The sequence below is a fragment of the Alexandromys fortis genome, unplaced genomic scaffold (assembly GCF_014885135.2).
Source record: "Alexandromys fortis isolate MF-2015 unplaced genomic scaffold, M_Fortis_MF-2015_v1.1 scaffold_15, whole genome shotgun sequence".
NCBI lineage: Eukaryota > Metazoa > Chordata > Mammalia > Rodentia > Cricetidae > Alexandromys > Alexandromys fortis.
In genome coordinates, this window is record NW_026067911.1 from 5,493,369 (window position 1) to 5,516,636 (window position 23,268).

Consider the following 23,268-nt stretch of genomic DNA (forward strand, 5'->3'; position numbering starts at 1 on the left):
AGGGGAGGGGAGGGGAGGGGAGGGGAGGGGAGAGGAGAGAAGAGAAGAGAAGAGAAGAGAAGAGAAGAGAAGAGAAGAGAAGAGAAGAGAAGAGAAGAGAAGAGAAGAGGAAAAAAATAAAGGCAAGAACAGAGAATGAAGCCAGAGTTCTGCCCCAATCACTCTCCCTTGGATGAGGTCTTCCCGACAAAATCCTTTCACAACTGGGAATGTGTTACCTGCCTATAGGTGTGAAGAGGGCTCATGCCTGTAAACAGTAACAGGAGGCCCACCCTGAAGAGGAAACTCACAGAGAGGTCAGAGGTCTTCCAGGACCCTCTCACTGTGCTTTCTCCTCCATCTTTCCAAGCCTGACCTCGGATTGCTCCCTTCCCTGAGCCAGGGCCTCAGATCCCCACTGTTATGGGGTGGAGAGTGGTTGGTAAGACCTCCGCATCATTCTAGGCAGCCACTTCTAGTTCATTCTATCCTAACTCTTCCATTGCCTTCTCCCCCAGGATAAATTTAATTTAACGAAATGCTTGGTCTGAGAGCTTATTGGGCCTCTTCTTCCACAGCATGCGAATTATTCAGTTACACGGCCAGACAAACTTTGCTGCGAGCCCCGAATGATTTAAGTATCAAAATGAAGTTGAAGATCTGCAAACAGACGCAGAAGGAAAGATTCAGAAGGCCGTGGCCTGCCTTCTTCCCCTTTAAGTTTTTCTGGTAAGCTTGGGCAAGCTCACATCACAATATATTGTGGAAGAAGTGGAAATCAGAACCAAACACCACTGTCTAGGAGGCTGGAGGCTGTAATTAGCGTGCGATTTCAGCAACGAAGTAATGATGTCATTCATTCAACAAAGACTTACAAAGTTCCCGGAATAAAGCTAAAATCATAATGTAATGGGAAACCACCCTGCAGGTAGCTGTGAAAAGTGACAAAGAGATGACCAGCCCTGTCCTGAGGAGATTACTCACTGAAACTGCAGCCAAACGCCTCTGTGCTAAGAGCTGGATGAAATCACAACTCTCACTTCCGGGTGTCCTCGGTCGGAAATCGCATTACCTTGCATGAGCGCCCGGGTGCCCGGAAAACACGACCTTCCACGTTTATTCGGAATAGGAAAGAACACAGCAGTAGAGGGCTCACATTAACTTCCTGGGCCCTAGAGTGATGCGGATTAGCAGTGCTGGAGTGAAGAGGCCTGGGCGGATGACTCACCTGGCTCTGAAGTGTCGGTCTTTAGCAAAGACAGCAATATCCACCACAGAGAGGTATGGTGAGAACTGTACTCATCCACAAAAGCTCAGCACTCTCTGTTGGGACTGTTATTTATTCTCATTGTGGTACATGTTCTCCAGTGTACAGAGTGAGAAACTGACGCACAGTGGGTTCGTGTAACTTCTGTATGGCCATCCAGCCAAGACTTCCATCTAAGGTGGCTGGCTCCACATTCTATATGCACATTCTAGAGTGCTAAATTTGCATCATTCTTTACAGCGTATAAAAGCTAACACGCATCCTCTCATTTTATGGAGGAAAACAAAGCAGAGGAAACTATTACTGATGTTCTATACCTGAGGGTACTGAGGCTGCATAAATTCAGGCTCTGCACCGGGCGGTGGTGGCGCACACCCTTAATCCCAGCACTCAGGAGGTAGAGGCAGGCGGATCTCTGTGAGTTCGAGGCCAGCCTGGTCTACAAGAGCTAGTTCCAGGCCAGGCACCAAAACAACAGAGAAACCCTGTCTTGAAAAACCTCTAAAAAAAAAAAAAGTTCAGGCTCTGCCAAGAAGTTGCTCAGTAATGAAGCAGTAAGATTGGGGTTAAAACCTGTCCTGACTCCCCCAGACAGTTTCACTGATGAAAAAGCACACTTTTAGCATCCTGATATACCTTTTTGATTTTTGAGTTTGTTTATGCGTGTGGTATGTACATGTATGCAGCAGTGTTCACCCATGTGGAGGCCAGAGGTTGGCCCTGAGATGTCTTCTTCAATCACTTTTCCACCTCAAGTGTTTGAAAAAAAAAATTTTCAGACACTGTATTCTGCTAATGGTTTCCTCTCCCCCAACTCCACCCAGATCCTCCCCACCTCTCCACTCACCCAATTCCACATCATTTCTTTCTCTTTAGAAAACAAACAGGCGAATAATAATAATAATAATAATAAACAAAAAGCCAAATGTTAGTAAGACAAAATAAAATGTCCTCCCCAAATTAATATGAAACAAAAAGTCTACAAAAATACCCTTGAATTTGTTTTATGTTGGCATCTACCTGGGCATGGGCCTACTTTGAAGTGTGGCTAATATACTCAATGAAACACCACTGAAGAAACTAATTGTTCCTTTGCAAGCAGTTGTCAATTGGAAATAGCATCTCGGTTAAGGATGGGACCCCATGTCCACTTCCCCCTCTTTGGGCTGGGACCCTGTCTGACTTGAACCTGAGCAGAACTTGGATATGCTGCCACAGTCTCAGGAGTTCACATGTGTGTCAGCCCTGCTGTGTCTGGAAGACACTGTTTCCTGGGAGTCCCTCCCCTCTGGCTCTTACAGTCTTCCCTAGGCCCTGAGGGGAAGGCTTTGATATCCCACCCAGGACTGAGTGCTCCAAAGTCTCTCACTCTACACACTGTCCAGTTGTGGGTCTCTGTGCTTGCTTCCATCTGCTGCCGGAGGAAGCTTCTCTGATGATGTCTCATTAAGAGTCACTTTATTGCTGTTTCCTTAGCAGAACAGCAAGCAGTATTTGGTTTTCTCCTAGGCCCATGGCCTTCCCAGTCTCGGGTTTTTGACCACCCAAACAGTGTCAGAAAACCATCAGGAAGCAGCTGGTTACCCCGATAACATGGATGCCACTACTACACTAGCATACCATGCAGGCAGGTCACCACTGTAGATCACAGGGTTTGTAGCTGGTTGGTGTTTACATTTCTCCTCTCGTAGCACACAGCGTACCTTCTGGCACTGCAAACACCAGTCAGTAGGGCTCAAATTTCTAGCTAAGCACAAACTTGATGTTCCTGTCTTTCCTTCCAGTGCGGAGTCACATACACCACTGCATCTGATTTTTCCTGAGCGCCAGGGTTCCCAACTCAGGTTCCCATAACCATACTTACACAGCAAGCCCTTTTTACCCACTAAGCCACGTCCCCAACTTTCAAAATATACTTTTGAAACATTCACACCTAAGGGGGAAGACCAATTCTCCTTTCTTTAAGGTGAAGGGAGCTGAAAACATTGTTGATGGCATCCTCCCCCGGGCAAAGCCCTTAGCCACAGTGAATTCTACCTGACTGAGGAGACAGCCGGGCAAATCCCTCTGAAATCAGTAAAGAAGACAGGGAGTCAAATTTTCCACACTTCAGAAACCATCTACAGTCCTGGCCAACATCCAGACTAATTGAAAAGGCTGATTAAGATGCAGCCCCTCCACCGCATCAGATAACAGAGGGGAACCTTGGTGTCTTAGGTTACCATCACCAAGGGCAGAAAGAGATAGCTGATGATCCTGCGGCCCTGCGAAAACCCTAGACACGTGATGCGTTTTACCTTGGCATTTTCCACCCGTTTTAATGATGTGTCTACCAAGTGGAAGAAGCAAAGATACGAGGCTGCTAATGAGTCGAACATCTGTGCCGTGTTTTACTATTACAATACTGTCAACAGGAAACTTAAATTACTAACATCATCTGCACTGGGGAGTTTTGCTCAGGGTTTCAGTCCGTGCCCAGTAGTAAGGACACTGGATGTGCCGATCTCTGTGCCAAGCCTATGTCTGGAACATTGGCTGGGACACATACACACAGCTCAGCAAGATGCTGGCAAAGAGAGTTGGAAGAAAAAAGCAATTCTTTTTCTTCTTTATTTCTGTTTGATGAACAAAAAAATCACATGGTAGTGTGAGACACAAGCTACTTTTCAGAGGACAAGTCTATCTTCGGCTAGTGATCTCTCCTGTGGGATAAAAATTAGGCCAGGGTCAGGGGTGTACCTCAGATTGAAAGTACTTGCCTGGCATGCACATGACCTGGCTGGATGCTGTCCCCAGCATTGTATAAAGCCAGTGTAGTAGTCCATGCCTATAATCCCAGAACGCAAGAAGTAGAGGTAAGAAAATCGAAAGTTCAAGGTCATCCTTGACTATATAGTAATTTTGAAGCTAGCCTGGGCTATATGAGACCCTGTCTCAAAATAACAAGAATAAGAACAGAGAGGAGGAAGAAGAGGAGGTGGGGTGGGGAGGGCTGAGCCTAGAAACAAGACATGCGTTTTGAAACCATGGGAACTTCAGTTTGGGCATCATTTTCCTCCCAGAGCTGCACGTGGCTAGTACAGCAAACTCCTCCCAAAAGAACCTGTTGACCTGTGACAGGAAAAGATATGAAAACTACACATGGGGTGAAACTAACGCCACACACACACACACACACAAAGTTGATGTGTGGCCCTTTTATGAAACACTGGACTGCCAGCCAGTCTTTTTAATAGCCGGAGAGATGGCTCAGCAGTTAAGAGCACAGGCTGCTCTTCCTGAAGACCCAGGTTTAATTCCCAGTGACTACATGGTGACTCACAACCATCTGGAACTTCAGTTCTATGGGACACAAAACCTTCTTCTTGTCTCGGTGGACACCAGGCATGCACTCTTACAAATAAAAATAGTTTTTAAATTCTTTTTTTTTTTTTTTTGGATGTGTAAGTTGTAGTTCTCAAAACTGAAACATTTTTCCTGCATCACGGGAAGAGATAATGAATTTTCTATTGAGAATTGATGTGACATACGGGTGTATCTACTGTGTAGACCACTGTCACTCAATGGCCTGCTGCCCTTGCTTTCCTTCTCAACTCCCTGTATTGAAATAATCTGTTTACATGTGTCTCTCCCAAAGGATTTTAACTTCTTCAAGAGCAGAAAACAGATTTTATTTCTCTTTGCATGCTCATGGCTTGCCTTGACCTTCTTAATATATATTATTATTGAACAGAGCTGAATTTTAGGTTCAGAAATTTAGTATGTTTTTCCCATAGTGCCTCTAACCCAGTGACTGCAGATCAAACACAGACGTTTCACCCCCTCCATCTATAAAGCAAGAGGCACAAACATCTCTGTCTAAGCTACTAGTTCATGGAGTCATGCGGACTAGGTGTCTATAAATGAATGCCACAAAACTGAAGTGACTCTTACATTTATGTTTCTCTGCTTCTGGTAAGAATTAAGAACAAGGTGAATGCGTGTGTCTGCAGCTCTCCACGTGTCAGTGCGCCACCCATTGAGCACATAATAAAGATTCCCTACTGAGCTCAGAAACTATACTATTTGCCCAAGCAAGCCTAAGGACCCAAGTTCAAATCCCCACAAGTCACGTAAAACTAGGTATGTCGGTGCATGTTTGTGACTCTAGTACTCCGACAGAGATGGGAGAATCCCCAGAAGCTTGAGGGCCAACTAGCTTGGCACACACAAGAGCAAACAACAAAGAAACCTTGTCTCAGTTAAAGTGGGAAGTGAGACAGCAGAGTCTATTCTCTGGCTGCCATACACATCCCTGGCAGCGATGCTGTGCTGTGCTCCCTAACATGTAACCGAGCATTGCGTTCTCTGCAACTCAAGCAATGTCTGGCAATAGAGACCAGTGCCTTGTCTCCTCCACAGTGTGAACTCATGCGGGCAGAGGCCCAGTCTGAACTGTTGTGCCTTGTCTTCCCTTCTAAAACTAGGAGATCAATGAGCATCTGTTGCACGAATGCCTGGGCAGTGGTCACCAACAGCACGATATTCATAGATAATCTGGGTTTTATTTTCAATACCTTAAACAAAAGCCGTCCCCACACTAAGACGTGAGGCATTAAGTAAAGCAGGCAAAGGCCTCTGCGTCTAACAGGTGTGGAGAGAAACAGAACCGAGCTTTATTTTCAGACGGAATCCCAAATCTGTGAGAGAGCACCGAAGCAAATGGCACATGGCTTCCCAGTGGCAACAGAAAGATTTGATGAGAGAGTAGCCAAAGGCCCAGGGCCTCAAGCTCCTGAAACTGCCTCGTAGCTGCTGACAAACAGCAGCAAGACGTAGCTATGTTCTCTTCGTACCAACTACAGTAAAGCTGTATGCACATCTTTTAAACCATTCTAAGGAACTGAGTTCCTGGGCTTTTTGGTTGTCCTGCCATCCACACCAGGCACTCTACAGGTATTTATGGGTTCAATCTGATTGATCTAAACTAAAATGTATTTTGAGAAATGTTAACTAGGAACACTGTTCCATGCCTCCATGGAACAACCTTAATGCACACACAACACACACACACAATTAAAAAAATAAACTCATAACAAATTCTGTACTCTAAGGAATCACAATTCAAGTAAATTAATTCATTAAAAGATTTATATGGCTAGATTTTAATTCCTTGAGTGGTATCTATGCGAACCTAATCTAAAATATCCAGTATCATTTTAATCTCATACAATCCAATACACTTTAATAAGCAAAGTAGTTACCAGTAGAACCAACACCCAGCTATTCATCCCGTGTGTGTGTGTGTGTGTGTGTGTGTGTGTGTGTGTACACATGCACAACCTTCTGTGTAAACAAACGAATTGAACTAATTTTTTTCAGGACACTTTTATATTTAATCAACAACATTTCCAAAGAATGCCACCCTTCAGAAATCTCCCTATCCTGGTTTCTAACTTATAGTAAAATGGAGTGTTGTAGCCAATGGACATTAGTGTGGAAATTTATAATGTCAATTTTTCAATGCTATAGTTACAAGGAAGAGATAGTTTCCACTATAAAAGTTGCCCTGAAGACTTAAACAGCAATCTCAGGCCACAACATTATTAGCATGTGTTCCTAATAACCATCAGTCCTCAAAAGAAAGCTCACTCTGTTCAGTGTCTCGTCAAGAATCAGGACAGGTCAGCAAGATGGTTCCACAGGTAAAGACGCTTGTCACCAGACCTGAGCACCTGAGCTGGACCCCAGGGGCCCATGTTGCGAAAGAAGAGAGCCAAGTCCTGCAGGTTTTCCTCTGACCTCCACTTGAACACATACACACATACACACATGCACACATACACACACAAAATAAAATAAGATAAAATAAAATAAAATAAAAATGTAATCAGAAATACATGGGGATCCTCACCTCACAACTACCTAAAAAAGAAAAAGAATTCTGGAGAAACATATGCAACTATACCAGGAAGCCTTTTTTTTTTTTTATTCCAATAAAATAAAAGAGTCTACTTAAAAAAAAAAATTGTCCTGCAGTCTGGTTACCCAGTTGAAAATATTTGCTATCTAAATGATCTTTCCAGTTCATAGGCTAGAAATTATTATGGGTAATTTTTTAAGAATATCCAAGTAAGTCTTGGCTTCAGGCAACCTTCCTCATTTACCCAATACTTGCATCCACTGCCTTAAAGTATACTCACTGAACAGGGCAGTGGGATAATAATGAACCACCTCAACAAGGAAATTACCAAAAATTATTTTTTAAAAAAAAAACGTTAAACCCTGACAACCTGCTGGACTGTGGGTATTGATTCAACCCCAGCCTGCTCTACCAGCAGGAGAAAATGCAAACGAGGCAGAAAGATGAGATCCAGAGAAATTCCTGAGGCTTGAAATCTCAGCTAGATCCCAGTGAATCTTTTCAAGATGTACCTTGGCTCTGGGGTTAGACCCTTGAACCTGCAGTGGGGGTGGGTAGAGGGGGAGTTTAAGCAAAGATGCTCGGAAAATCAGATCTGCCCTGACAGGGTGAGGCAGCTCTCAGTGACCTCTTCTAGCCCTGCTGTGCAGGCTTCTCAGAAGCCTGCAGGCTTCATCCTGAACTGCAAGCTTCCTCGAATTGTAGACTTAGCTTTCAGTTTCCCTCGGAGTCCCACTTAGGGGAACTTCCCTGTCTGTCCTTGTCTAAAACCTGAAAAATACCTAAATGTCTCTCTAGAGCACTGGTTGAACACAGCCGATTGGGTCCAAACAGTAGAGGTGAATGCATCAGGATGACATGTACAGATGAAAGAAAGGTTCTAGGGTATGTGTTCAAGTTCAAAAAGGAAAAAGCAAGTCATAACCGTGTGTGTGTGTGCGCACATGTGCATGTGCGCGCGTGCTAAGAGCTACTGTGTGTACAAGCGACGGTGCAGGAATTTCCACTGAAGGATGAGTGGTGAGGGGCACACAGCAGCAGGTGATGCACAGCAACGATTTAAAGACTTGCACTCTCTTCATGACACAGTTGTAGTTATATGCTGAGGATAAACTGTGTGGTATAAATAATATTTCTAAGGTAATTTTAAAAGATTGTTGAGAACTTTAGGGTCTTACAGTATAATACACCAGGGTGAAGTAAGAGGTAAACCACCTTAATATTCATGACTGGAATTTGAAAGCTCATGACCTCTCAAAGTGGTGTGAAAATGTTGATGTATTTTTTGGGTACCTTCTCTAAAGAGGTCCCATGCCTTTCACCAGATTGTCTCTGAAGTCTGGGACCCAAAGGAATGTCGTAGAGCACAACCACAGCAGAAAGAGAGATGGGCATTTCATCTCTTTATCCTACCTTATTAACATTTCATCGTGACATATTCATACACCTCCCACCAAAGAAGATCTGTGCTCTACAGCAAAGCCTGAGAAGCATGGCTCGTACTTTCTACCCTCATTTGAAGGAGGGTCTGGGCTTGGGAAACAGTTCTGTGGGCAAAGTGTTGATGGTGCCTGAGGATCTGGGTGAGCTGGGACTCCCAGCACACACATGAAAACCAGACAAGGCTGTAACTCCAGTAGTGGGTGACAGAGACTAGAAGGTCCCTCGGGTACACTGCTCAGCCATTCTAGGCAAAAAGATGTTCTCCTCAGGTTCAGCAAGATACGCCCCCCCCCCTCGAAATAATGCACGGACGCAACCAAGAAAACACAGCCTAACATTGATCTCTGCCCTCCATGTACACCCGCATGAGCGAGTACACACACACACACACACACACACACACACACACACACACATAATAAAGGGCTCCCATCTAATTTATAAGCATTCCTAATAACAGCAGAAAAAGTCACATCTGGCTTTGGGGCAAAATGCTTACCCACATTGAAACCCTTTGGTGATTCAAGTTTGAGCACAGCTGTCTAAGGAATAATTATGTGTTCTCCATAGAAATGGGATAGTTGTGAACCTGGGAGTGAGGGTGTGGACACATGGAGAAGAAGTCAGTCTTGCACTTCTGGGGGGGGGAGGGGCAGAGCGGAAAGGGTGGGGTTCATCTAAACTCAGTAAAACAAGACTCAGTAAGTACAACATCATCTGTCAAGCTTAAACTGTCCGAAAGAATCTTTAATCACAAACGAGCATTAAAATATACCACAAAATTCTTTTTACTATGCTGGGTATTAATACCGTATAAATTGGGGTCAGGATTTATGTATAAATGTGGCTTCTGATGAATTCTGTGAGATTGAGATCCTGGGATTCCATGAGTCCACCAACATCTTCCCAGTCCCTACCTTGATTCCCTGATATTCTCTAGCTTCAGATGCAGAGTTTAAGATCAAGAAAGACTTAAGTGAGGAGCCAGCGGGTGGCCCTGAAGTGGCAAAATGAGGGATATTTATTACTGGTGAAAATTAGGAATAATGCCCACTTTCCAATGTGTTTTCCGGGTGGTTTATCACTGTCAAAACAGGCCAACGGCGGATTTGGTATGCAACTGAAGCTTCAGCTATGCCAGAGTCCAAGGGCTGGCATCTCCTAACTGTGCAGGTTTCCCAGACAAAGAAACTGAAGGGGTTTGCATAGTTCAAGACCCAAAGCTGACCGCCATTTCTAATGGTCTTGATGACTGCCTTGACAAGCCTAGAAGAAGACACAGAGCAGAAAAGGAATCTGCAAAAGCTTTGCAGTTAAGCCAGGAAGAGACGCTATGCAGGATGAAGATGGGAGATTTATCATAAAATTCCAAAACCATCCTATGTTAATTCTTACAGTTGGAATGAAATGGCCTAGAGAAGTCGTGCCTCGAGGTGTGCTTCCGAAGAACACGAAGAAGGGAGAATTCAGGTAGAATCCTAGAGAACTAGATGATAATAGTAAAAGGACAGTATGGATTGGTTTACAGGCTATGGCGAAAGCACAGCAAAGAACTGGGAGGGAAGCCGGGCACTGGTGGCGCACGCCTTTAATCCCAGCACTTGGGAGGCAGAGGTAGGTGGATCTCTGGGAGTTCGAGGCCAGCCTGGTCTACAAGAGCTAGTTCCAGGACAGGAACCAAAAGCTACAGAGAAACCCTAACTCGAAAAATCAAAAAAAAAAAAAAAAAAAAGAACTGGGAGGGAGGAACATAAAGGAAGCTGGTCCAGAGGGTGGAGTGCAGACGGGAAGAGCACGTCAGCCAAAGAGAGAAAGAAGCCTAAAAAGTTAATGAAGTGCCGGGCGGTAGTGGCGCATACCTTTAATCCCAGCACTCGGGAGGCAGAGTCTTGAAAAACCAAAACCAAAACCAAAAAAAAGTTAATGAACTGCAATGAACATGCGCTGTGTTTGTAGTCCACTTAATGAGTTCTAAACGCACTGGCTGGTCAAAGCTCACGTGATACAACTGCCCCTGTTCATAAGGAAGGAAGCTGGAATGCTGAGTGATTAAGCGGCCTGCCTTCACTTCAGTCAGCTAGCGAGCAGCTGAGCCAGGATCTGAACCAGAGAGCCTAAACTCAGAGTCACCCAGGCTCCAGAGTGTAAAGAATTTAGATCTTAGCATTGTGTAGCAAATTGGGAGTCATGTATCTAAGAGTTCATTGGAAATGCTTATAGGAAAGGCTTATTCCTTCTCAAACACACCTCTATATGCATGGCAATATCCCAGCCATGTTATTCGACGTGAAGCAACCACTGATGGTCGCACGGATATAAATTAGCTGTTCAGTCCAACTTTCATTAGCAGTGCCCATTATATTAGTACTGCACCATGGCTCCTCCCTTCGAATCCTCAGAGTCTAACCTAACCTTTTAATTCACCAATATCTGTGCTAGCAGTCAACAGACGATCGCAAAGACCAACGTGTTTATTTTTAAATGCCCTCTGCACGTATATAACTTTTGCCAAGGAAGCCATTCCCATCAGATAATATAATCAATACCTTTAAAAAAGTTCCTTCATCTCCCTTAGGTTTAGGTCTTTAAAGGCAGGATGTGACATCTAAGCCTTCCTAGAAAGGCAGGGCCAACTTTTCTTTTGATTACCATTAGTAAAGGAATGAATTCTTCTCACACTATGGAAAACCACTGTATCCTAATGGTTTACTGCCCCAAGCCCACAAATCAAAGAATTGGGTTAAATAAGAAATAAAGATTGGTGCCCTGCGGCTACAGGGGAGAAAGGAAAGTTTCAGTTTGATCTCTTGTTGTTTAACCAATTAACAATAAACAGCGTGGAGGAAGAGAAAGACACAGCGTTGCTGCCAAAGATTCTCCTTCTAGATAAATGACTAGGTATCAGAATCTGGGATAAGTTACTTTCACTTATCAAAACACAAGCAAGTGTGTACATGTACACACACACACACACCAAGAATAAACAAACTTCGCACATGTTCACAGTAAATTTATTACCTAGTTTGACTTGAATTATAATGCGTCCAAATTTTATATGCAACCTCCTTCCCTGGGTAGGGGAATACAACATTCTGAGAGGACAAACAAGACGTTTCCTATGGGCATACAAACACTTCTAAAACTGAGGCTGGATAAACACACAGATTAGGAGAGGGAAAGTGTATTTCCTCTTCAGAAATTTTAATTAATAAATCAGACAAGAAAAGATTGGGATGGATGGATGGATTGATTGATTGATTGATTGATTGATTGATTGATTGAGGCTTAGGTACGTGGCAAACATGCACCTGATAAACACTCATTACTTCTTCACCAGAGCCCAGGGACGATGGTATTATTACTTCCGCTTCACTAATAAAGAGCCCAGGGAGAGTGGTGTGATTATTCCCACTGCACAAGGAAAGATGCCCAGGGAGGGTAGTGTTATTGCTCCCACTTCGCAAGGGGCATCCAATAGCTTGAAGCTGACCTGGCTATTCAATCGGGGATCACCCTCAATTCAGACACTGCTGTGCACACTTAAATGCTCATGCGAGCTGAAACCACGCATCGCCGAGCATGGGGCCTACCACACAGCAGGACTTCGTTAATATTTGTTGTCTAAAATATCACCAAACCCTACCAAGGGCTTCATAGAAGGGCTTTCATAAATGCCATCATTTGAACAACACCGAGGTACAAAATTAGATCCTCAGGCAGACTCTTAACAAGACTAAGAATCCTCCTCCATCCTCCCTGTGACACTCATTGACTCCCCGAGCAGCTACTTAATAAAAGAATTAATAAAATCTGATTTCTAGATAATTTATCCTTTAGAATTATAATAAAATTAGTACTCAGTGATTGGACTGGACATACAGTAAAGCAAAAGCATGTTTGTTGTTGTAAGAATATCTAAAGTCAAAATTAAAGCAATTCCAGAATGAACACATTTGAAGAGTCAGGAATTTGATTAAAACTTCAGCTGCCTCTATAATGAAACAGTTCTTTAACGACAAAAGAACTTTTACAATAATGCAGAAGAGCTCCGTTCCAGGCCGAGCTCTCCCCCCACTTTAATCATGGCTATTATTTCTGAAAATGAAAATGGCTGAGGTCACTGTAATCTATTTCAGGGTTTGCATGCGTTGGTGGTATTTTTCCCTTGGCTTTGAGCTCTCCACGTTACCAGCTCGACGTTATGGGTTTTGCTATGTGCCCTTTCAGATCCCATTCTTTTTAATAATGGAATTTACACAAATAAATTAAAGCAAATTCCACTTTCTTTCCTAACAACTCCAGATGGAGTCCACACTTGCAAGAGACCTGGAACTTGTTTTTGTTTAAAAAAAAAATAAAATAAAAAGAGTACTTCTTAGAACAACATGGCATGCTGCTCCCATCTGCATAAAACACTATGTGGTTGCCCAAAAAATGCTAGAAAATGAGGGAAACTGTAAGGTTCATATTGTTCTTTTGACCAAACTGAAACACTGGAATAATACACAGGTATCTATTGCATCCAGCTTACACAGAGACAAGGGAAATGCCCAGAGACGAATTCCATAAGTAGGGTTGGGAGGTCTATATAGCCATAGATATCAGGAAAACCCTTAGAACCCAGTGCCCAACATTATCAAATAACTCACTAGATTCACATAACCACACATTCCCTGTAGGTGTGATTTCACTGGCTTTCTGAACTTAGTATGTTCTATCTTATATATTTGTTTTATTCTAAGTTGCTCTCCTTCTGAATTCTTTTATTTAATACTATTTTATGTTGTTTTATTTTATTCTGATTTGCTGTCCTATCACACAGAATACCTCCGCTTCTAAGGACCCTCTACTCACACCAAGGATGGCTTTGCAATACATACACATTGTGGAGCTCTGGCTGTTAAAAATGCCTTAAGCTCTGTTTGTTTGTTTATTTTATTTTATTTTTTTTGAAAATCGACTTGCAAGACCAATGCAATAAGCTTTTATGAAAGAGGTGAAATAATTTTAAACACAGACACACAATGAGTTTATTTATTTAGAAACTTGTTAAATGGAGTCTGGGAATTCAAATATTCAATGTTGACATTGTACAGAACTGGCCAGGAGCCAGGGCCTGGTCTCTAGTGGGACCCATTGGACTAGGAACCCAGGCCTTTCTCTCCTCCCACTTGAACTAAAAAGGTAGAGGCCATTAGTTCTGCACACAGCAGTCACTGAGCCACACTAATATAACCTACCCCAACCAGGGTACTTCCAAGGAGGAGAGGGCAAGTGTGTTAACTCTTCGGTGCTGAGCTAGAGCACTCTGTCACACTTAGACTTCTGTAAGCAGTTTCTCTGCTGTGCAGAAACTTCTCTGAAGTTCCCTGCATGGCAAGTAAGCCAAAGCAGCGAACGAGAAATATGTCCTCTGTGTGTGCTAAGGGCGGGGTCACCAAGTGTGTGCAACCTACAAGTCTGGAAGAAGCATTCTGCCTCTCTCTGGTCCTTCCCCTCAGTGTTGTCCTCTCTACATGGACGAGTTCCTTGAAAATCCCATTAAACTCCTCAGGAGGCCAGAGAGTAGGGAGAGGGAAAGAATCTAATTTTAGAAAAAGGATCCTGGCTAGTGGGGTGGGGAAACGTTGAAGGGACTACTGATTCACGTCAGAAGGAAAAACAGACCCACCAGCTGCCACAGACATGCCTGGACTGCAGCCTCCATCCAGTCCAGAAAGGGTTAAGCATCACTCCAGAAAAGAGTGCTTAGCATCCTTGCTGTGTCTGTCTCCTCCTGGCCCAAGCCCTCCTCCATCAGGATGCCTTAGGGAATGCCCTACAGAGGGAATGAGTAAATGAGGATGTGCACAAGAATCCAGAAGTGGGACAGGACTGTGAGAGTTGTGTGCACGGGTTGCATATGTCTACACTGTCGCGGCAAACAAGGCTCAAGGCAAATGGTGTACCAGACACTAAGCATAAGCACCCTGGGGTTGAAGTGAGGGGGCACTGTCTAATCAAAGCCTTAAGCTCAAAGCAAGAAGTCTGGGGAGGTAGAGGGGCTGGAAGGGACTGGAAACAGTATGCTCTGAGGGAGCTCTGCCTCCTTCATCCCTAGGACTTTGCCTGCCCCACCCCGACACCCCATAAGGGCCAGTTTTCTCTGCAGCCAGCACTTTGGAAATGAAGAGGAGGGGTGTCATTGTATAGAATTGAGCTCTGTCTGGCTCCCAGAAAAGAACCTGTGAACAAAGAAGTCAAACCCCCCCCCACCTTGTGGCCCGCTTGCTTTCAGGGAGGCACTCCAGGGGGATGCTAGGAAAGAGGCCGCCAAGGTGGGGTCCCAGCTACAGTCGTGCCCCCTTGTTCCTCCGGCCCGGGTTAGACTCAACCAGGAGTCCTCAGCTGTGGCCTTCCTGCTCTGGTCCATTCTGTAGCCTCTGTTACACAACCCTCTCCCCCTCCAATTCCAAAAGCAAAACAAAATAAACTCTCAACCGCTCAGATGTTAAAAAAGAAACTGCTTACAAGACCCACCTTCAACTTCAAAGGAAGAGAGGGGGACTTGTTAATTTCTGTTCCACAATTGCCCTATATGCTGAGTGTCTGTACAGGAAGGTAGGCCTCTGAGCAGGGAGAGACCTTAATTAAGAAAGCTTGAGATGGGGTTATCCTCAAAACTTAGCCGCTCACTCAGACTTAGGCACAGGGACAGAGGGACACAGTCGCCAAAACCTGAAACTCACAGTCCAGGCACATAAGGCTCTGCAGCTAATGAACCGGCCTCTCCCACAGTGGTGGGGATGAGGCGAGAAAGAAAGGCAAAGTCAACCTTCCCCTAAACACAAATCCAAGAGGGGGCGCGAAAAGAAGCGAAATGGTGCCTCAAAGTGCCAAATGTAATAAAGCAGCCCTAAGCCAGGGTAATGATCAAATAATGGCGAATGAAACGTCTTCCTAGAAGGGGCCTCAGCCTCCGCCGGGAGAATAATTTTTCCTTCTTCAAAGCAGTCTGGAATAAACAAACGCATGCTAGAAAGCAAAAGGGGCCACGCGGTGCCGCTTCTTAAGGCGAGTGAGCACGCGGGAGTCCAGCCTGAACCCGGCTGTGAATTGTCTTCAGAATTCAGTCTAGGTGCTGAGCTGCAAAGGCGAGTTTAAACACGGGAAGCAGAACTGGCATGTACCTTTCCAACTTCGGACCCTGTTTTCAAACAAAGATCAAGGCCAGAACAAGTGCCTCCCGCCACCACCGCCAGGGTTCTGATAATCTTGTCCCTTCTGCGTCTGCAACTATGGGGGTTACTGGATGAAACTAATTCATTGCTTTGACTGAAACCCTGCTGACTGGTTCTTTGGGAATTCGGAGTGCGTTTCCCTTCGGTATTTTAGGCTCCAGACGTGCACAGTGCACAGCAGACCCTACCTCACTTCCTTCGCAACCCTGAGGAGAGTGGCAACTGGAATTCCTGGCCAGGCCCAGGTGCTTCTCTAGCAACCCCGCGCCACCCCAAATAACCAAATAAAACGACTGAGAAGTCTCCTGGCTGCCAAGAGTGGCCTTGGCTTATTTAGTTTTCTTTTCTTGAAGATTCAAATGGAAGTCAAAGGTTTTAGACAGTACATACTTCGATTTTCTTGTTTTTCCCTTTCTTTATTTTTTACATTAAACTTTTATGTCTCCTCATATGGTTTACAACGAAATTATCGGTTTCAAATATTGTGTGCGAGTAAGTCCTACAAGTTAGGCTCAAGAATGTGCATTCAATCCGTCCGTGTAACATCAGGGACTATTTTCAAGGTATGTGGTCTCTGGTCTCCCACCATGGGCTCCTGAGCTTTAGCCAAGACCAAGCTAAATTGACATCCACCTAAGTCTTACACGGAAGATAAAAAGAATAATCAACTATCGGAGAAAGATCTGTTTCTGTATATTTTGTTTCCCCTCCTAAGGCTTTCATTTGCCACGATTACAGTAAATTGGGTTTTCTTCTTGTTTTGTTTCATATATTCTGGTTACATCACCTCTTCCAAACGCAGGAAGGAAAAGAAGAGAGAAAAGGAAAGAGAAAAGAAAAAGCAGCTAAGTTTCCCCTAGATGATTGCACCGCAGGAGTCACCAGCCACCTCTGCCACGCGCTGTTCGGCAAAAGGAAATAGCGCTTTAAAATACAAAAATCTCTAGTTTTGCTATGATTTCCTTTATTGCCCAGAATGTAGCTGGAACACAGCGCGAGCAGCGCCGGTGTTTCAGGAAGGCAGCTGCAGTAGCAAAGCCCGGCTAGTGGGAACCTGAGGCTCAGCAGAAGTTCCTAAGGCTGGGTCCTGCTCTCTGGGAGCACATGGGCATCCTTAGCCACAGGAGACAAAAATCAATGTGTCTCACGTGCGGTGACTGACAAGTCCCATCAGATCAGAAATGAGGCCCGGCCTCTCAAGGCTGAGTGGGCTGCGTGGTGTACAGCTTGCTTACTAATTAAAACAGCTAGGGCGCGGGGAGGGGGTGCTTAAGAAAATTCGAAGGATTTTGCGTTCTGCTTTCGCTTCGTAGGATGCCGGGCAACCAGACACTGTGCAAAGCCTTGGGCTTTTATTTCACAACTTACTGCTCAGTTGAACCGATCTTCCTGCCTCCTCTCAAACACACACACACACACACACACACACACACACACACACACACACATAAAACCTAACCTTTGAAGTCTTAAAGCCATCAAGCATGTGTTCATTTATTATCTCTCGGATGAAAATTAAAAAAAAAAGACATAGAGCTCAGTGAAAAGCCAACAGGAAAAATACAGTTCCGCTGGCGCACTTTACACCGTTGCAACGAAGTGAAAAGAGCGGTGGTAACAGAGAAGAAGCAGGCTGCCTTGATAAGGCGGCCGGCCCTGAATTTAGGTTGATTCTTACGACCTGAGTTCCGAGGGGAAAGATGACACTAGGGAGTGTGTGAGTTCGGAATAGCTGAAGCTCTGGAATGGCTTGGGAGGCCGGCGTCTCGCCCGGCAACTCATTGGAGTCTCCAACGCAGTGCGCTGAGGAGGCTGAGACTGTGGCCGGTGCCGCGGTGCGGCGATGCGCCCCGTGTGCCGTAGGGAGTCGCTTGGGGACTTCGCTGGGGAAAAACAGACTACCCACGTACCATCTCTCGCCTCTCTGGTCCGAAACAAAACAATTAGAGAGCTCGGTATTCCGTAAATCCAAGTGTGAGAGCCAAGGGCGGCCTGGCCGGTCCCCTCCCGTAGCAGCTCTGACAACGAGGGAGAATGCTGCAGACTGCCCTCCGTGTCCCCTTCGACGCAGAGCAGATTTTGAACACACCCAGCCTGGTCACCTATTAGCCCAAGCTAGGCAGCGCTTCCCATCCTACCCTATGTCAGAGTGTCACCCAAGCCCTTCGCTGAAAGAGTGGGGGTGGGGAGGATGGGAGTTCCGTCTCCCCTGGCCCAAAACCCCACTGCCTAGTCTGGCGTGACCGAGGCTGCTCCTTTCCGGTCAGGGAGAGGGCGCCGGGGAGAATGAGTGACCTGGGACCCCGACTGCATCCAGCAAGAGAGCCGCAGGCTGAGCTGCGCCCTCTCGGCGGCCCCAAGTTCCGACAGCCCGCCCCCTGGGGGTCACTCGGCGCCCTGCCAGCCCGGGGTTCTCGGATCGGAGCGCGCCCTCCCGGCCTTGTCTGCACCGCCTTCGCGGCTGGCTGCTTGCCCTCCACGCCAGGGCCTGGGAGCGCTGGCGCAGCCTCCTCTCTCCCCACCTGCCGAGTGGATCTGCGGAACCCGATGCTCGGTGCTGCCAGTGCTACCCCACATCCAGCCCCAGGACCACGGCCCCCCTCTGTCTCCTCTTTCCCCCGGCTCTGGCCGCGCAGCTCACGCCGCCGCGCCGTAGGACCGAGCGCACAGCGCCCACTACCGCAGCCGCCGCTAGGCGCAGCCCGCTCGCCCGGCGCAACTTGCAAGCGGCTGCCTCGCAACTTTTCCCAACTCCACCGCGGCAGCCAGCTGCTGCTGCTGCCGCCGCCACCGCGGCTCCCTCGGAGCCCGCCACCCATTTCGAACCCCAGAAACAAACCGAGACTCCAAAAAGCGCCCTTCCCCTACCCGCTCCCCCCCCCACCCCGGCTCCCTCCCTCCTCCCGCTCCGGGGACTAGCTGGTTGGCCAGAGGCGACTCTCCCCCGCCTGGGGGGAAGGGAGGGGAGGGGGACACACTCTCCTTCCCCCCCCCCACCCCTTCACGTTCACTCTCGCGCGCTCTCCTCCCTCCCACCCAGCTTTTTGCTGCCCCCACCCCCACCCGGGAATTGCCACAGCTGGTCCTGGTGCGGGACTTAGGGCTACCGTGGCTCCTCCGCACCAAGAGCAAGAGCCAGGGCACGAAGGCTAGAATCGGCAGGTTGCTCGGGCTGCAGGCTACGCTGTGCTTGCCTTTTACCCGGGGCCCCGCGCCAAAGCAGCCCGCGCTCTCTCCCCGAGCGCTAGAGACAGATATGCAAGATGGCAGAGGAGGGGGAAAAGCCAATAGAAAAGGGATATTGCACCTACTTGTGGCCAGTTTCCTTGCCCTGCCTTTGGATCTCATGCTGTGCCCAGTCCTGCAGTCGCTGCTGGGTGGTTGGTTTTTTTTCTTGGATCTTTTCCTTCTTTTGGTCTCTCTCCCTCCTCTCTCTCTCTCTCTCTCTCTCTCTCTCTCTCTCTCTCTCTCTCTCTCTCTCTCTTTCCCCTCTGTGTGTATGTGTGTGTCACGCACGCACACACACTTCCACACTCCGTCTTTCACTCTCTCTCCCTCCCTCTCTCTCTTTCTCTCAATCCACACTCGCTATCTCTAGCATTGTCAGTTTGGACACCTTCGCACATGCGCGCTAGACGCCCCTCCAACATCTCAACGCCGCCAAAAAAAGTTTGGAGCGATTTATCACTTTGATTTGGAGATCTTGTCAGATGGCAATCGCCGAGGAGGCGGAGAAAGGGAGCTACGGGGAGGGCGGCAGGGGGCGGGGAGCGAGAGCGGGGAGCTGGAGGGAAGCAGACACCTCGCCCAAAGGAAAAAAGAAAAAAATAAAAGAAATGAAAAGTCTTGGACAGAGAATTGATTCGTGGGACAGAGAAGTATGTCTGTGTGGGAGTCAACAATAAGCCTTATTATAATTATTATTAATGTTTTCTCCGCCATAAATTACATTGTCTATAAGGGAAACAAGAGAGGAGGAGGAGGAGAAAAACTTCAGGATAAATCTTTCCCTCTACAAAAGAACTAGGTTGAGGGCTGGACCGTGAACGCATTATCCCGGAGAAGACGAGAAGCATCTTGAACTTGAGAGAGCTGCTCTTGCTGTTGCTCTCCTGCTGAAGTTCCTGGGCTTCCGCTTTGGATGAATAACCGTTTCTCGATTTTAGCTGTAGCACCAACGGTAGCTGCTATCCTTGGAACATTTCAGCAGTCTGTTCCCATCAAGTAGCAACAATTGCCCTTCATTCCCAGGTCCCGGCGGGCTCGGACGTTTGACATCCAAGACCTCCTGCCTCGCCTAAGGTCGGCCGTCACCTTCCGGCCTCCTGCTGCAGCGCAGCCCGCCTGCCATTTCCACTCACTCTCTGAAACCTACAACCTCTGGGGTCACCAGAAGGAGGAAGAGGGGAAATTCCACTCGCATACCTAGAAAATACAAAAAGTACATTGTTGAAACGTGCTTTAATTACAGAATTACTAATGAAGTTGTGCGGGCAGAAATGAGGACGCAAGGGGTTAGGTGTGTTCAAGGTATGAATCACTCCCAACTCAGTATGGATTTTTTCTCTTGATACAACCTTGCATTAAACAGTTGTGCTCAATACCTTCCACGTGCTATTTATGTCTCTATTAAAATCTGCTGCAAATCCTGCCAGACACTATAAAAGAAAATTGCAATCTTTTCTGTGTCCGTGCTGCAACAGCTCTCAAGTCAGAGCAAACCGGCAAGGAAAGCTGGTCCTGGGCTTCAGGTCTGATAGAGAAGTGGGGGCGGGGGGGGGGGGAGGACAAGTGGGTTTGTTGAGAACACTCCGTTGCACCTGTTGGTATTCATTTTGTCTAAGCTAGGACTGGAGTCGTGAGAGACCTACCTAACATCTAGGTTCAATTTTGATGGGCTTTGGGGGACCAGAACCAAAGCTTACAGGACCTATCCCAACTAAAGATGCTTACCACCTCTCCTTCTGCAGATCCGTGTAATTCCAGGGGCGTCCAGCTGTAAAATACAGGTCCCTGGAGAGCCAAGCTACAGCTCCCAAGGGAGCATCCCAAGATGTGCGACCTTGAAATAGGAGGAAGAAAAAGAGGAGGTAAAGGAGGAGATGACAGAGAACGGGAGTGGAACAGCTTCCAGAGGAGAAAGTTCCGGTGTCCACATATAGGAACACCAGGGTCTGCCATCTCCCTTTCCCCCAAGAGGCGTCTGGGATTTTACCAGAGCTCCAGTTGCCTTGTGCACGCAGGTTGCATGCGTGTACTTTTAGTATGTGCAAAGGCCGTACGTGAGTCAACACAGGTCCACAACTCCAAAGACCCCCCAAATCTACTAGCTCCCCCTTCTAACCAGTAAATGTCCTTAGGGGGAAATAGAGGCGTGAGCGTGAGACTCCCTGGAGGGAACAAATTCTCTAGGGAAACATACTAGGCTGACCAGCAAGGAGTTCATGCAGCAGCTTCTTGTCTATAAGAGACTTTGAGGGGGTATCCTCAGTTAGGTAGAAGACAGAGGACAGCCCAAGAGGATCCCAGCGGTCAGAATCTAGAGGTGTTTGGGCCTCCCTGAAAGTAGGTGGAATTCTCCAGGGCCTGGCACCTAGGGCCAGCACAGTATCCTGGACTGGGATATTTCATTTCACTGGACACTCTGTGGAGATTAAAGGAAGAACGGATGTGGGCAGCAGTCACCCTTCTCACTTCCCTACAGGTTCCCTTCACCTGGACCCTAGGGAGTCTGCCAACACCTGGGTTAGATCTGCTGGAATTTTCTAAGAAAAGAAGGGACCATGTTGCCAAACTCTGAGGTTAAAAATAAGACCCACTTGGACACTGAACTTTTATTTTACGCTGAGAAAGTACAAATCGTGGGGTTGACTATAAGAAAGGATGGTTTCAGTCAAGAGCAATAGATAGAGGCTGAAAGACAGGGCCGAATCTAAAGTATCTGAATCTCCAGATGTAAAGCTATCGGTCTTTTAAACTTTTACAGAAGGTTGAGGGACCAGAGCAATGGAAACCAGCTGGGGGTGTCGACCTCCTCTGGTGTTTAAGCCCCCCTTCCCGTCTTTCAGTGTGCCAGTCTTTCTCAAAGATCTTTCTAAAGTTTCGGCAGAAGTGGTTCTTCTAACTGAGGTAGCAAACACAGTCTTTTGTGTCCCCAAGCCAAGTCACTGTGAGAAGACAGAGTGCCACCATTCTTCAAAACAAATTTAAAAATAAAAAAACCTAAATGAATAAACTAATAAATCGAAGTAGTCACAATATCAATTTTAAGTTTTTCAAACTTCAAAGCTGGTTTCTTTTCCTTTTTCTCTCCCTTTCTTTTCTTTCCCCGTCTCTTGTTTCCTGCCCTACGTGTGCAGTAATAAAAGAACTAAGTTGCTAGTTCAAATGTGTTCAACCTGATGGAGCAAATGCCCCTCAGGCGGCTTCGCACCACTGCCTGCTGCCTGCTACTCGGTGGTCCCCAAGGCTGCCCCAGCGGGTTCCCATTCTAAAGCTCCTGGCCCCTGTCAGTTCCACCTGTCCCAGTCCCAGGCGTGAGATCACAGCAGGTGACTTTCTGTTGTGGCCTCGGGAGTTGCTAGCACCTTCTAACCTGAGACCTAAGCCGCCCTAGGCTCAAGAGGGATGGAGGGTGGGGCGGTGGGGTCGCCCGCGACAAATTGATGAAGGTGAAGCTGCTTTCTCTGACCCTGCAAACGCACCAACCAGCCTTTTCTTCTCCTCGAATTCGTTTCCTGGGGGGGCAGCCGCACGGGACCTAAGTTTTTCTTGCCTTTTCTTCCAGGGAAGCTGGCATCCTGAAAGCAGTGACTCCTTGGAAAAATCTATGAGCTTGCTTTTTGGGGTTGCTGAGAGAGAGAGAGAGAGAGAGAGAGAGAGAGAGAGAGAGAGAGAGAGAGTTGTTTCTTTGTTTTTCTGAGCATAAGTGGGGAGACAGAAGTGGAAATTGAAAGGAAGATAGGTTATCGAAAAGCAAGAAACAGGCTACTATACCTTTTCTCAACAGTTTCTTTAATTTATGCCAGCAACACTGAGGAGCCGATTTTCAACACAGTACATTGCCACCGGAAATTTTCCTTTCCTTTCCTGGCACAATAACTGAGCCAGCCCCAGTACCTTTGGAAGAAAGTTTGAATTCTTTACGGAGGTATTTCTTGGCCTATTGTCTTTGTGCAGTGAACTTTACGTGCTATTGAATGCAACCTATATTCGCCCGGCTACCAGCAAGATTAATTTAATCATTGTAATGTAATTATTAATACTGTTTACCCAACGCTGGGTTTCAGGTTGGCTGTTAAGAAATTAAACTCTCGCTGGGTGACCAGAGGTAGGCAGGAGTTTCTTCATGTTGAAATGAAACAGTTCTCTTTATTTAGTCTCAGAGTCCAGCTTTCGGCCAGGGGCTCAATTAGCCAAAATGGAAACAATTTTCATTCATTGCAATAACTCACTTG

General features: G+C 46.5%; 1 protein-coding gene across 8 annotated transcripts in view; it reads right to left on the reverse strand.

Moving 5' to 3' along the window:
* The window catches only part of Mecom (MDS1 and EVI1 complex locus), a 556,830-nt gene extending 533,893 nt beyond the window's left edge, over positions 1–22,937 (reverse strand). Inside the window, exons 1-3 of one of the 8 annotated variants that reach the window (XM_050138442.1) lie at positions 22,808–22,937; positions 20,765–20,873; positions 19,123–20,236 (exon numbers count right to left, since the gene is read on the reverse strand). In XM_050138442.1, coding sequence (XP_049994399.1) covers positions 19,123–19,159 — 37 coding nt within the window. In that variant the 5' untranslated portion in view covers positions 19,160–20,236; positions 20,765–20,873; positions 22,808–22,937. Of the gene's footprint in view, positions 1–19,122; positions 20,237–20,764; positions 22,019–22,515; positions 22,783–22,807 lie in introns of those variants that run through there. The other 7 variants (XM_050138443.1, XM_050138447.1, XM_050138444.1 and 4 more) reach the window with 7 other exon arrangements.
* Positions 22,938–23,268: the final 331 nt, after the last annotated feature.